We start from the raw sequence: 15,277 nt of genomic DNA on the forward strand, positions 1-15,277 counted from the left end.
GATTCCAGGCCCGAGGCAAGGCGAGGACAGACCCTGCCTTGTGCTGGGAGCGTCACAGTGGGCGGTGTGCACTGCTGCTCCTCATTAGTGTGTGTGGGCTGACGCTAGTGATGCTGGCTTAGGAAACCAGCTAAAAATGCCCTGTTGTATCCAACAGAGATCAAAAGATTTAGTCTGTTGGGTGCACTCCTCTGACCCTCCAGGATTGCTGACAACTGTTAGTGGTAAAGCAGGGGTGAGGGTGGAGGAGAGTCATCAATCAATATCCATCATGAAAGAGGCATCCCATCCTTACAAAGTAGTATGGGCTTCAGAGATGCCAGAGAAAGCTTTATGTAGAGTTGTTTGTATCAGTGAAATCCTTCTCTTCCCTGGAGTTGCTGTGTCATTTGTTCCCAGACTGTGGATTCTGTTCTTTAAAGTTTTAAGGGATCCAAAGTGGTGAGAATGGAGGTGTTCGATTTATTTACAGTGATGGGGCTTGAGAAAGTTTGTTGAAAATCATTCACTTGTTATTAATAGAAATGTTTAGGTGTAACTGAAATGTTGAATATCTTTACTTTTTGTCTACATCTTGATTAACACAGATCACATGCTGAAACCCTGGGAATTGTAAATGTTTAATAAAATCATGAAAATAAACTAAGACCTTTTTGTGTGACAGAATGTTTCATAACTTAGTTTTATGGGAGAAACAGTAAAGGTTTTATTTTTATTAAAAATTTTTTAAATTTATTTTTTTATTTGGAAGAGAATAGTGTTGGGACTTGAGTTGGAATCCCAGCTCCAACACTTATCAATTAACTATATGACCTTGGAAAAAATAACCTAATTTCTTTGGCTTCGATCCCCTCATCTGTGAAATGGAAAATAAAAATAGTACCTATCTGAAAATTGTTCTGAGAATTCTATTAATAAATGTAGCGTGCTTAGAACAGTTCCTGGCATGTAGCAAGCACACTGTAATGATTATTTATTGAGTATTTATCGTGTGTTAAGCACATTGGAAGACAATGTAGCAGGGATTGGGGGTAAGTTATTAACCTCTTCTGAGCCTCAATTTCCTCATCTATAAAAGAAGGATAGCAATAGTTTTTTTTACTTTCATAGGTAGGAATGCATGAAAATTAAATGAATTAATTCATGCGACGCCCTTAAAGGCATTGCTGGTTTTGTTGTTAGCATCCAGTACATGTGAGCCCCCACAGATTACATACTTTAAGGCACTTTTCACACAGCCATGTAACTGTATATGTATATACATGTACTCACACACATATATATTATACACACACACATACACGCATACCCTTGTTGTTGAACAGTTGAGAAAGAAACAAGTTGAGAAATGTAGATAACCTGTTCAGGGTTGCACAGTTAGAATTTGATCTCATGCCTTAAGTAGCCAAATCAGAAATAAGTGATCTATAGAGCTCTGTTGCTTTATTGTATCTTTTTGGTTTTGAAGGTGATGTTCCTCTGATGTTTATGTGATTCATATAAATATTTAATTTCAAGTGTGTTTTGTGAAATTTTATTTTTATTTATTTATTTTTTCCCAGTTCATTCTCATGATCCTGGCTCCTCTTCCTTTTTCTTTTTTTTTAATTGGAGACTATCTACTTTATAGCATTATATTGGTTGGTTTTGCCATACATTGACATGAATCCACCCCGGGTGTACATGTGTTCCCCTTCTTGAACCCCCCTCCCACCTCCCTCCCCATACCATCCCTCTGGGTCATCCCAGTGCACCAGCCCCGAGCATCCTGTGTCATGCATTGAACCTGAACTGGTGATCCGTTTCACATATGATAATATACATGTTTCAATGATATTCTCCCAAATCATCCCACCCTCACCCTCTCCCACAGAGTCCAAAAGTCTGTTCTAACATCTGTGTCTCTTTTGCTGTCTCGTATACAGGGTTATCATTTGCATCTCTCTAAATTCCATATATATGCGTTAATATACTGTATTGGTGTTTTTCTTTCTGGCTTACTTCACTCTGTATAATAGGCTCCAGTTTCATCCACCTCTTTAGAACTGATTCAAATGTGTTCTTTTTAATGACTAATACTCCATTGTGTATATGGACTACAGCTTTCTTATCCATTCGTCTGCTGATGGACATCTAGGTTGCTTCCATGTCCTGGCTATTATAAACAGTGCTGCGATGAACATTGGAGTACATGTGTCTCTTTCAATTCTGGTTTCCTCGGTGTGTATGCCCAGGAGTGGGATTGCTGGGTCGTATGGCAGTTCTATTTCCAGTTTTTTAAGGAATCTCCACACTGTTCTCCATAGTGGCTGTACTAGTTTGCATTCCCACTCTGTCTCTCAAAAGCCTTAATGAATGTCTGACTGTGTAACTTTTAATTTTAGCATTTGTTGTGGAAGACTTAAATTCTTTATTTTGCAAAAATATGTGTTTCTCAAGGCACCTTTGAGAGCTTTACACATACTCAAGAAGCTAATTGAACATATTGGGTGCATGTGCAGTTCACATAATGCACGTTATATTGTTCTGGGAAGCATTGATTCCGAATTTCTATTTTCTGGTTGGTGGAGTAATAAACTTTGTACAGACTACTCAAACTACCAATTGCTCTGTGATACACCTATGGGTGAAGACCACTTGGAGGGAAATATGCAAAAATGATGTTGATAACCATATATAAGGGTGATGGGTTTTTCTCATTTCCACATTTTCTTTACTACTATTTATTTAATTTAACTATTTATAAAATTATTATAAATTATTCTTTATAAAATAATCAATTTTCCAAGCTAATGTATTAAAAATAATTCCTGGAGTTAGAAGTATAAAATGGACTACCTTAAGCTGTTTCTCTTGCTAGATTTTAAAAAGAGACTTTAGCTTGTTGTATTGTGTTAATATCTATAAAGAGAAAATGGAAGCAGCCGGTGGAAGCTGTCTCTCTTCGTTCACCATTGTTCTTTGAGGCCCTCATGTAGTGTTTACTGTTAGTAAGCACAGTAAGTGGCTTCTGCTGTGGGTACCTGCTGCAGGCTTAGTTGCAAAAGGAGGTGTGGAAGGTATATGAAGCTCTCTGTGCTGTGCAGTTTGTGTTTAACACACACTTTCTGCTTTCCCCTGAGCAGTGGGATTCTCGAAGGACAAAGGGTCACCAGAGAGTTGGCTGAACATGGTATGGTAGCAAGCAGTGCTCCTTTATTTATGTCTTTTAATTTTATTATTTCTTTTTCTTTTTTCATATTTACTCTTCTCATTCATTCTGGAGTTTCTCCTGAGAAAGATCAGAGGCCTTCAATTTACTGGTAGGAGGAACTGGTAGGAGGAATGTTTTGGTACATGACTTAGCCAGTGCTGCTCCATCTTTATGGGCTTCCAAGGTGGCGCTAGTGGTAAGGAATCTGCCTGCCATTGCAGGAGATGCGGATATGATCCCTGGGTCGGGAAGACCCCCTGGAGGAGAACATGGCGACCCACTCCAGTATTCTTGTCCAGAGAATCACGTGGACAGAGGACCTGGCGGGCTGTAGTCCACGGAGTCACAAAGAGTCGGATACTGAAGTGACTTAGCACATATGTTCCATCTTTGAGGGAACAGAATATCGGAGAAATGTAGGAGAATAATTCTTTCTAGATTCACAGGACCCATGAGGGCTGCTTGAGTGGTAGCATTCAGACTTTCACGAGGTCATCTAGTTTTGAGACACATGTCTGACTCTGCTTTTTCCGTCTGCTGAACATATTAATATAAGTCCGAATATAAGTTGAAGTTTCTTTCCAAACTTTTTCCTCAGGAAAAGTGGTAGGTAGTGTCTTTAAACACTTGGTTTTTCCATTAATATTTGTTCTGAATTACCTGTTTTTGTTGTTGTTATGCATTTTTAAAAATAGACTTTATTTTTTAGAAAAGTTTCAGGTTCACAGCAAAACTTGAGTGGGAAGTATAGAGAATGAACTCCTTGGACTCCCCTCCCTGCCACACATGGCTTATCTGCTGTCAGCATCCCTCGCCAGAGTGCTACCTTTGTTATAATTGGTGAACCTACATTGATATGTAGGTTCATTAAACTCATTTGAGAAGATCCTGATGCTGGGAAAGATCGAAGGCAAGAGGAGAAGGGGATGACAGAGGATGAGATGGTTGGATGGCATCACCGACTCAATGGACCTGAGTTTGAGCAAGCTCTGGGAGTTGGGGAAGGACAGGGAAGCCCGGCGTGCTGCAGTTCATGGGGTCACAGAGAGTGGGACACGACTGAGCCACTGAACAACAACAACACTGATTCATTGTTATCATCCATAGCTCGTAGTTTACATTAGGGTTGGACATTCTGTGGGTTATAACAACTGTGTAATGACATTTACACACCATTGTAGTAGTATACAGAATAGCTTTACTGTCCTAGAAAATCCCCCCGTGTTCTTCCTACTCTTCCCTTCTCCCCTTCCCTCTAAACCTGGGCAACCACTGATGTTTTTACTGTGTCCATAGTTTTGCCTTTTCAGAATGTCCTATAGTTGGAACCATACAGTATGTAACCTTTTCCAAAGGGTTTCTTTGATTTACTCATCAACATGAAGTTTCCTTCTTGTCTTTTCATGGTTTGATAGCTCATTTCTTCTTAGGGCTGAATGACAAATATCCCATCGTCTGGATGTACTGCCGTTTATTCGTTCATCTACTGAAGGACTTCGCGGTTGTTTTCAAGTTTTGGCAGGCATGAGCACGGCTGCTGTAAACATCTGTGTGCAGGTTTCTGTGTGGACATAAGCTTTTAGCTCATCTGGGTAAATTCCAAGGAGCACGACTACTAGGTTGCATGGCAAGAGTGTGGTTCAGTTCAGTTGTTCAGCCGTGCCTGACTCTTTGTGAGCCCGTGGACCGCAGCATGCCAGGCATCCTTGTCCATCACCAACTCTCAGACCTTGCCCAAAACAGGTTGTCTTCTAAAGCAGCTGTACCATTTTTCTTTCCCACCAGCAGTGAGTGAGAGTTCCTGTTACTATCCCTCCTTGTCAGCATGTGCTCAGTGTTGTGGATTTTGACCATTCTAATAAGTATATTCTAGCTTAAAGCTCAGCATTCAGAAAACTAAGATCATGGCATCTGGTCCCATCACTTCATGGGAAATAGATGGGGAAACAGTGGAAACAGTGTCAGGCTTTATTTTTTGAGGCTCCAAAATCACTGCGGATGCTGATTGCAGCCATGAAATTAAAAGACACTTACTCCTTGGAAGGAAAGTTATGACCAAGCTAGATAGCATATTAAAAAGCAGAGTCATTACTTTGCCAACCAAGGTCCGTCTAGTCAAGGCTATGGTTTTTCCCGTGGTCATGTATGGATGTGAGAGTTGGACTGTAAAGAAAGCTGATTGCTGAAGAATTGATGCTTTGAACTGTGGTGTTGGAGAAGACTCGAGAGTCCCTTGGACTGCAAGGAGATCCAAGCAGTCCATTCTAAAGGAGATCAATCCTGGGTGTTCATTGGAAGGACTGATGCTAAAGCTGAAACTCCAATACTTTGGCCACCTCATGCAATGAGTTGACTCACTGGAAAAGACTCTGATGCTGGACGGGGTTGGGGGCAGGAGGAGAAGGGGACGACAGAGAATGAGATGGCTGGATGGCATCACCGACTTGCTGGACGTGAGTTTGAATGAACTCTGGGAGTTGGTGATGGACAGGGAGGCCTGGCGTGCTGTGATTCATGGGGTCGCAAAGAGTTGGACACGACTGAGCGACTAAACTGAACTGAACAGGGTTATCTCACTGTGGTTTTGAATTGCATTTTTCTGATGAAATATGATGTATTGTTTCATGTACTTATTTGTCATCTGTATAACTTCTTTGGTGAGGTGTCTGTTCAGCTCTCTGACCCATTTTCTAATAGGGTTCTTTTCTCACTGTTGAGTTTTAAGAGTTCTTTCCATGTTTTGGATAATAGTCCTTTTTCAGATATGCCTTTTGCAGATATTTTTCTCAGTCTGTGGCTTATCATTCTCTTGAGAATTAATGTATTTTAAATGAGACATTGTTTAGACATATATGAAAAACTTATCAGTGCCTGTTTAATATGCTTATGGAGATTACTTGATCGATTTGACTTTAAAAATTTAGAGTAATTAAACACATTTGGTAATTATTCCTAGGAGTATGACAGGTGTGAACAGGCTTCGTGAAGTTCCCTTGATGAGCAGTGTCTGAGAGCAGTGTTTCAGTTTGTGGTCATCACAAATAGATACTTGTGGGATAAATGAGAAAAAGCTTTGTTCCAGTATGATATAAATGAGTACTTGGAGTTGGGATAAAATTTCCAGAACGCACTTCATAGGAGGTCAGAGAGTGCTCTTTTTCAAGCTGCAGTGGTGGGAATAGAGCTGACGTGCTCTGGAGTACTGTATCACATGACTAATAAGGTGGTGTTAGTGACATTGCTGATACAGATGTGTATGGAAGCTGGAATAAAATGGTTCCGTAATATGTTACAGATAATAGTGATTTGTTTAGAGTGCTTTGTTTGTTTGTTTCTAAATCCTTTTAATCATGATTGCGTCCTTGAGGTCACCTCCTTGCAGCTGCCTGATTTTGACATACATGGTGGTGGTGGTACACTATGGGAATTTCTTTCGCACTCAGTAGTGGGAAATTATATGTAATGATTTCTTGCGTGTGGAATATTGTCTCCTTGGGAGTAGACCAACCGTCATTGGGAAAATTGATTAAATCTCTAATATATTTTTTTAAAGTCTCCTTTTGAAAAATTAATTTCCTTCATTAACATACCTTTTGGAGAACTCTAAATTGTTGGATCAAACATTTAATTTTGCTTTTGTTAATGTATAGGATATTGTACCTGTGGATGCCTCTTACGAAGTGAAAGAACTGTATGTGCCAGAAAATAAACTTCATTTGGCAAAAACAGATGCAGAAACACTACCAGCATTGAAAATTAATAAAGTAAGTGCTTTGTCCCTTTTTTTTGTATCAGGTGCTTTAATCATGTAGATGGATGTTGGTCTGTAGAATTTGTGATTTTGTTGATGTGTTTGAGGGCATGAGTGGTGGTGGTGGTGGTCAAAGTCGCATATATCACCGTTTCTAGGGGTGGGAAATATGTTTAATTTATGAAACCATGTTCCCAAATTACCATGGCTTTGATTTTATTTTACTCATAATATTTATTTTGAAACGCCAAAGAATAGAGGTTATGTAAGATTTTAGGTTTATCAGAAGGAATGGATTCTAAAAGACCTTTTAATAATTTAATAATTAAAATGAACTTTTTTCCCCTTAAACATGTTTCCTGATGCCAAGACCCTGATTTTCCCTTTCTTATATTGTGAAGAATAATTCTGTTCTGTATTGTAGCTCTAATAATATCATTAGGTGTTTTTCCCAATAAGAAACTGCTTAAACTGGATATGATGACAGTAGAGACTATAATTTGTCACTTTCAAATCTTAGAGCATTTTAAATTGTATCATTCAGATATACTTTAAAAATAGGTTTAGAAATAAGAACTTAAACTAGGAATAGAATTTCCCAGCCTTTCTTCTAGTGTAGTAAAAATCCCAGACACCCAGGGAGGTGCCAAATCTGAAAGTAAGGAGAAAGAGAAAAATAAAATCCCTAACCTTCTGAGGCTGGAGAAAGACTCTTCAAAGACTGACTCAAATTCCTGATAGGAGTACATTATCTAGGTGGTTTGTGTGATTGGGTTTCTAACCAGAAGCTAAGACGTGTTGCAGGGAGCAAGGAGAAGGGGGAGTTGGGGAGCAGAGTCACTCAAAGCTGACTTTACTAAGGAACAACAGATTTTGTCACTAACAGACTTTGTGTCAATTGAATAAACAGACACACACACACACATTGCGGTAGGGAGAGAGAGAGAGAAGAGAGGAGAAACTGAGGATGAATGAATCTGAATCCAGGTCAGTCAGACTCTGTAACCCAAAAAGATAGTAGCTTTTTCAAATGTGAACCTTTTTTCAGTACAGTGGTTTGTTCTTTGCTTAGCAGTATGAAAAATACTTAATTAAAAAAACGTAGGCTACGTCATGTAATATATTAACTCAGGCTGCCACAACAAAAACCGTAGCCTGGATGGCATAAACAACAGACATTTCTTTTCTCACGGTTCTGTAAGAAAGTCAGTCTAAGACCCAGGTGCTGCCTGACTTGGTCCCTGACAAGGCTCCCTTCCTGTCCGTCAGACACCTTCTCACCATGTGCTCAGGGTGTGAGTCAAGCTCTGGTGTCTCTTCCTTCTCTTATGATGGCACCAGACTATTGGATGAGGACCCAGTCTTATGACCTCATTTAAGCTTCATCACCTCCTTAGGGCCCTATCTCCAGTTCACATTGGGGGCTTCAACATATTTGGGGGGAACATAAACATTTAGTTTATAGTAGATACTGTCTAGAATTAGATTCCAGTAGAGACAAATAGCGGAGAAGGCAATGGCAAGCCACTCCAGTACTCTTGCCTAGAAAATCCCATGGATGGAGGAGCCTGGTAGGCTGCAGTCTGTGGGGTCGCTAAGGGTTGGACACGACTGAGCCACTTCACTTTCACTTTTCACTTTCACACATAGGAGAAGGAAATGGCAACCCACTCCAGTGTTCTTGCCTGGAGAATCCCAGGGACAGGGGAGCCTGGTGGGCCTTCGTCTATGGGGTCACACAGAGTCGGACACGACTGAAGTGACTTAGCAGCAGCAGCAGCAGAGACAAATAGCGGAGAAGGCAATGGCACCCCACTCCAGTACTCTTGCCTAGAAAATCCCAGGGACGGAGGAGCCTGGTGGGCTGCCGTCTATGGGGTTGCACAGAGTTGGACACGACTGACACGACTTTGCAGCAGCAGAGACAAATAGGGGCCATGTCAGAGGCTTAGGAAAAATTAATAAGAGAAGTTGAAACGATTTGGTGCACGAATATCATATTTTCCTGTGAATTGAAGGAGGGGTATCAGTGGAACATGCTGGCCAGCTTATTTTGGGAATACATGGTAAGCCACGTCTTACTGCACACCTCTTGGCCAGGTGCTTTATCTTTTCTCTTTTGAGAATCATGGCTATATATATACATATATATACCAAGGTAAAAGTGAGCATATCCAGCTTACATTGTTGTTGTTTTGTCACTAAGTCGTGTCTGACTGTTTTGTGACCCCATGGACTGTAGCCCTCCGATCTTCTCTGTCCATGGGATTTCCCAGGCAAGAATACTGGAGTGGGTTGCCGTTTCTTTCTCCAGGGGATCTTCCTGACCCAAGGATTGAACTAGCATCTCCTGAAGTGCAGGTGGATTCTTTACCACTTAGCCACTGTGGAAGCCCCCCCCCCCCCAGCTTACATTAATTCATCATTAATTTATCAATTCTTTAATATTCTGATCAGATACACTAGAAATCTTAAAGTTCAAGAAATAATACAGTGTTTGTAAAATGAATGTCATTGGTGAGGGACACTTTTGGTTAAGTATTTTTATCTAAAATTTGTTTTATTTTAGAACAGTTGTTGTCATAGTGTAGTTTCTAGAACATTATTGTTAACATTTTCTGGGTACCTGTTAAAAATGCAAATCTTTGTCCCCCATAGCAAACCAGCTAAATCAGAAACTGGTGTGGAGCAGTCTTCATTTAACAAGTCTTCCAGAGGTTTCTTACACGTATTGAAGTTTGAGGAATGCTGGTTTAGGAGATGCTATTCTTATTAGAAATGTTATTTTAATTTATTAAGAAAAACACATTATTTTCTTAGTGCCCTTGGTGTTTATTAGATTTGTATAACCTGTAATCATTCTTGAGAAGTTTGTTACCATTGCTTTCAAAATGAAACGCCAGAAAACCATTACTGCTTTTGTTCATGAGTACATGAGATAGAGCATTGTTCTTTACTGTCTCATTTATTAGGTGGACATGCAGTGGGTGCAGGTTTTGGCAGAAGGCTGGGCAACCCCGCTGAATGGCTTTATGAGAGAGAGGGAGTACTTGCAGTGTCTTCATTTCGATTGTCTTCTGGATGGTAAGACTTTGGACATTCAGGGGCATTGAGTGTGGAAAAGAAGGCACATAGTTGCAGGGATTGGTCACTGTTTATGGAGAGTACTGGTAACATCTTAGTTGGAGACAGCACTTTAAGACTAAGTTATATCAGTACTGAATATTTTAAGTATATCCTGAGATCGTCTTTCCAGTTTTCGTTTTCCTGATTGTGATTTATTGTGGGGGAGAAGGACAAGCTGGGGACTAGGGCTGAAAATGGATTTAAAAAACGAATGCAGTTTCCCTATTCTGTATCTACCTGATCACGGTAGAAAGCCTCTTCCGAAAGTGTACATCACTGAATTGTGTCGTACTGAAGCCTATGCCTGCTTATTAAGCCAGGTGTTCTAACAAGGAATCGGGGAGTCCAAGTTTAGAAATCCTGAAATAGGTGGCTGAAAGGATGGTTCTTCTTGTTTTAAAACACTGAAGCAATTGCCAAAGAAATCTATATTTAGGATATTGTTATTACATTCTAGCTACCTTAAACTTTGTATACTGTTGGTAACATTAATTTACTATAGTAAAGGAGATATTATTAAATTGTAAAGAACTCTAGTGCCGTATGATCTGGTAATTCCACTTCTGGGTATTTATCTGAAGAAAACAAAAACACTAACTACAAAAGATATATGCACCAATATGTTCATTGCAGCATTATTTATGATTACTAAGACCTGGAATCAACCTAAGTACCCATCAGTTGGTGAATGGATAAAGAAGACACACATACACACACACGAATATTACTCAGCTGTAAAAAAGAAAGAACTTTTGCCATTTGTTGCAACAGGGATGGACCTGGAGGTTATTATGTTAAAGTGAAATAAGTCAAACAAAAAAAGACAAATTTCCATGTGATTTCACTCATATGTGGAATTTAAAATACAAAAGAACAGACAAAACAGAAATAGGCTTGTAGTTAGAGAGAACTAACTCGTGGTTGCTAGAAGGAAAGGGGTGGGAATAGGCTAAAGTGAAGGGGATTAAGAGGTGTAAACGTCCAGCTATAAAATAAGTAAGTCACAGGCATATACTTATTATCATAAATATAATACTGTAATAATTTTATATGGTGACAAATGATTACTAGACTTGTGATCATTTCATGATGATTTAAATATTGAATTTGAATATTGTATTTAAATGTTGAATCACAGTGTTGTACATCTGAAGCTAACATAATATTATACGTCAGCTACAATACTTCCGTGTAAAAAGAAGTCATAGAACCCTACAAAATTGCAATCATGTTCTTCTGTGTTATGACTTCTTTTGACTAGGGAAGTAAAATAGATACTGGAAAACGTAATTCCTAATCCTTGTTCTCAAGAAACTTTATCACAAGAACATAAGGATTGAATTTTACTTTTTGATTTTCGTCTTTGGAAATAATGGTAAAAGTTACTATGGACTGCCTCCTTAGTAATGATTCAGTCTTGGATGTGGTACAAATCTGTCTATTAATTTTCCATTTTGAACTCTACCTTGTGGTGGTAATTTTAAAATAGTCAAGCAGTTATCACTGATTTTGTTGACATCTTTTGCCATGCCTGATGTCCAGAAAAATATGGTTTCTTTTTAATATGTAAATAATATCCACATATGAATTTGAGGATGCATTTTATTTTCCTAACCTGTACATGATGAGTGGGAAAAGAAGAAAACACTTTCAGCTTTTGAAAGGTTGGGAACCAGGAATGTGCCTTCAGTCTCACCAGCAGCATATTTTGGTGTAAATGGATACACTGATTATTTACTTGTTTCTTCACCAGTGATAGCTGACCTTAGCTCCATTCTGATCAAAAACCAAAAAAACGTTTTGAGTGTTTTTGCCTTCCTTTCTCAAGGATCTCGACCCAGGACTAGCAAGTATCTTCAAGTAACTTGCCACTCAAAATGTAGTTAGCATCAAGGGTTCGTATTTGTCCTGAAAGGGCCCTGAAGCACAGTTCCTAATCTTACTCGTACATTTTTGGTGACATTAGGTTTAACCAGCTGCTCCTCCTTGTTAACGTCTGTGATTCTTCCCCCTAAAGACAGTTTCACGAGTGGTTGTGAAGAGTAGTGCTACAAACAATTGATGTTCTTAATTTTTGCTGTTTTTTTTTTAAACCCTGAATTTGTTGCTTGTTCTCTCCCTGATTTTCTGTGCCAGGTGCCAATAGAACATATCGCTGGAATAGTAAATCTTTTATTGTTTGAAGAGTGTCTGCTGAAGTGTGAAAGGCAGATACGAGACCTGTTGAGTAACGTAAGCTGTGCGCTCTGTGTTCTTCTGTGCCCTGCAGGGGGTGTCATTAACCTGTCAGTGCCTATAGTCCTGCCGGCTACTCAGGAAGACAAAGAGAGGCTGGACGGCTGCACGGCGTTTGCTCTGATGTATGAGGGCCGCCGGGTGGCTATTCTTCGCAATCCAGAGTTTTTTGAGCACAGGAAGGAGGAGCGCTGTGCCAGACAGTGGGGAACAACGTGCAAGAACCACCCCTATATCAAGGTCCTGAGGCAGCCTTGCTGCGTTTTGTCTTGATTTGCTGATAATGCTTGTGCTGAAATGTGAGGCATTACCTGTATATCCGCTCTGCCATCGGAACCATTAATATTTTGCAGAATCAAGGCTGGAACTTATATTCGTGTGATGAGCATACGGGCTTGTCATTTTGGTGCTGACAGATGTTCAGCGAATATTGTTTAAACACCTCCTGTATGCCGTGCCGTGAGCTAGGTGCCAGTGCTGGGAACATAGGGCTGATGTGCCCAGCAGGCACAGTCCTTTTGTGCTTGGTGTGTGCTGTCTGGTGGTGGAGCAGATACTGATCTTGTATTTACAGGTAGGATGTGAGGCAGGATGCTATGGGAGCCCACAGCAGGGTGATTTTATCTAAGCTGGACTTCTAATTGAACATTGTGTTTCTGGTATGCAAACAGTGCAGTTTTAGCCTCCTCAAAGGGCCTCATGTTATTTTATGTATTGTATGTGAAATATTATCACTGGAGTCACATTTCTGTCCTTTGTTTTAAAGTAGACTTTGAACTGTAAAAGAAACTAAGTGAGGGAGTTCCCCGGCAGTCCCGTGGTTTGGACTCGGCGCTTTGACTGCTGGGGCCAGATTCCATCCCTGATCAGCGAACAAAGATCCTGCAAGCTTTATGGTGCAGCCAAAAAAAAAAAGCCCTAAGTGAAATTCTAGTAGCTCTGTATATCTAGAAAATGTATATAGTGTCTGTTTAAATCATGGAAGTGTGCTAAATTTTATTTCATTATCTTCTGTAGGACAAAAAAGAGCAATTAAAATTTAAAAATAGGCAGATATGGGACTTTGCTGGCAGTCCAGTGTTGAAGATGCCACACTTGCACTCCAGGGGGCTCAGGTTTGATCTGATCGTTGGTAGGGGAGCTGAGATACACTGACTCCTTTGCCCCTAAATGCCATTCACTGTACTCCCTGGACACTGTGTTCCAGTGCTGTTCGTTCTCTCTGTAACATTTATCACTAGCTGGTATTCCTCTGGTTTCTCCTGTCTTTTCTCATCATCATTACTTTAATTGCTCAAAAGTTTGGGATCGGAAAACACAAAGAGGGCAGAGTGACCCATTTTTCTCTTAATCAACATGCAGCAACAATTAAAAGAATGTTTTTGTTACTTAAAAAGTAATTATTCATTTAGATTTTATTTGCATTTCATATGCAAACATAATAGCTGTATCACAAATCCTTTGTAAAATTATAAAATGTATTCTAATTCTACAGCATTTCTCATTCCCAGTTCAGTTGATAAGCTAAACAGATTTACCATTAACCTTGAGATGAGTGCAGTTTATAGGTATATGTAACTTGTGTGAGAGAAATGTTCTTACTTATTTCAATCTTGATTCCTGTTAAAAAATTATTTTCTTTCTCTTGCCGTTAGATGGTTATGGAACAAGGAGATTGGCTGATTGGAGGAGATCTTCAAGTCTTGGACCGAATTTATTGGAATGATGGTCTTGATCAGTATCGTTTTACTCCTACTGAGCTAAAGCAGAAGTTTAAAGATATGAATGCAGGTAAGACATGGATCTGATTATCTCACATGGGACTACTTGGAGTCTCTGCTTGATGGGGAAGTTCTTAAGGATTTTTTTCCACTACTTACTAAAATGTAAGACAGATTGAGGAATAAAGATAAGTGTAGTTAGCAATGGAATATGTAAGGAAAGCTATTATAATCAGTCTGAATCCACCTGTGTAGTTCACTCCCATTCTGCGTAAAACAAGAGAAATAATGACATTCTGCAGAAAACAACAGAACAGCAATAACACGTTCACTGTTCATTCACCAAGTCTTCGTTGTTCATCTGTTGTATGTGCCGGAGTGCCAAGTGCTGAGCATTCATAAGTAAACAGGAGCTTATGGTGTATTAGAGAGAGATAGTCAAAAAATAACAGAAAAGTTATTGAAGAGTAGGTTAATAATGATTTCAGATTTCTGAATTAGGATGAAGTGGAGCATTGGAAGTGGAGAGTCTGTAGAAGCTCTTCTTTATAATACTGCCTTAGAAAGTGTCCCAGGACAGGGATTTTTATGTTAGACATCTGTGAGTAGCAGGTCTTTTACACAAAGGTAGGCAAATAATGTGTTTACACTGGTACACCCACAGGTGCCACAGTGTCTGCTGTAGATTTTGGGAGGCTTTTTTAAGGTCTGAAGATTTCGAGCCTCTTACAATCATACTACTTATGAATTCTCACTCCAGAAATGGTTAAACCCTAAGCATGGGTGCTGCTTTTTCAAATAACTTCTGGGTAGAAATTGAGAAGATAGCTCTGTTGTAGTTTGCTGGTATTTGATATGGTGTGAAATGGATCAGGAACTGGAGATATGATCTGGGCACACCCCTTCAGAGCTTCCAGCCTGCCTCATTCCCATTTCCTGCTTAGACACCTCAGGGTATTTGATAGTGTGGGACCACGTTTCTGCTTCTGAATTTTATTCCTCACCTCTGAATTTGAAGCACATATTTGGCCTAAGCCACTCGTGCAGGAATTTCTGTATGACAGTCGCTGCTTGCTTACACCGCAGCTTGTTTTCTTCCTTTTTGCTAAGGTGATTTGGGCACGGTCGTAGGGGACTGTATCGTGACTGTAAGTCAGTGATGGGGCCTCATTCTCTTTTGTCAATATGTGACTTAAAGGTCCATGTGTAAGTCTGTTTTGGCCTTTGAAGTGTAAGGAAGAGGGGCTTCTG

The 15,277-nt window shown here is 39.8% G+C and overlaps 1 protein-coding gene across 1 annotated transcript in view; it reads left to right on the top strand.

The window, feature by feature from the left end:
• Positions 1–15,277, top strand: part of PAPSS1 (3'-phosphoadenosine 5'-phosphosulfate synthase 1) — a 116,234-nt gene that overhangs the window by 48,301 nt on the left and 52,656 nt on the right. The window contains exons 6-9 of the mRNA XM_055434612.2: positions 6,844–6,957; positions 9,917–10,028; positions 12,340–12,545; positions 13,961–14,096. Coding sequence (XP_055290587.1) covers positions 6,844–6,957; positions 9,917–10,028; positions 12,340–12,545; positions 13,961–14,096 — 568 coding nt within the window. The remainder of the gene's footprint in view (positions 1–6,843; positions 6,958–9,916; positions 10,029–12,339; positions 12,546–13,960; positions 14,097–15,277) is intronic.

The sequence above is a fragment of the Moschus berezovskii genome, chromosome 5 (genome assembly GCF_049115385.1).
Source record: "Moschus berezovskii isolate FMDL1 chromosome 5, NW_MosBer_1.0, whole genome shotgun sequence".
Classification (NCBI taxonomy): Eukaryota; Metazoa; Chordata; class Mammalia; order Artiodactyla; family Moschidae; genus Moschus; species Moschus berezovskii.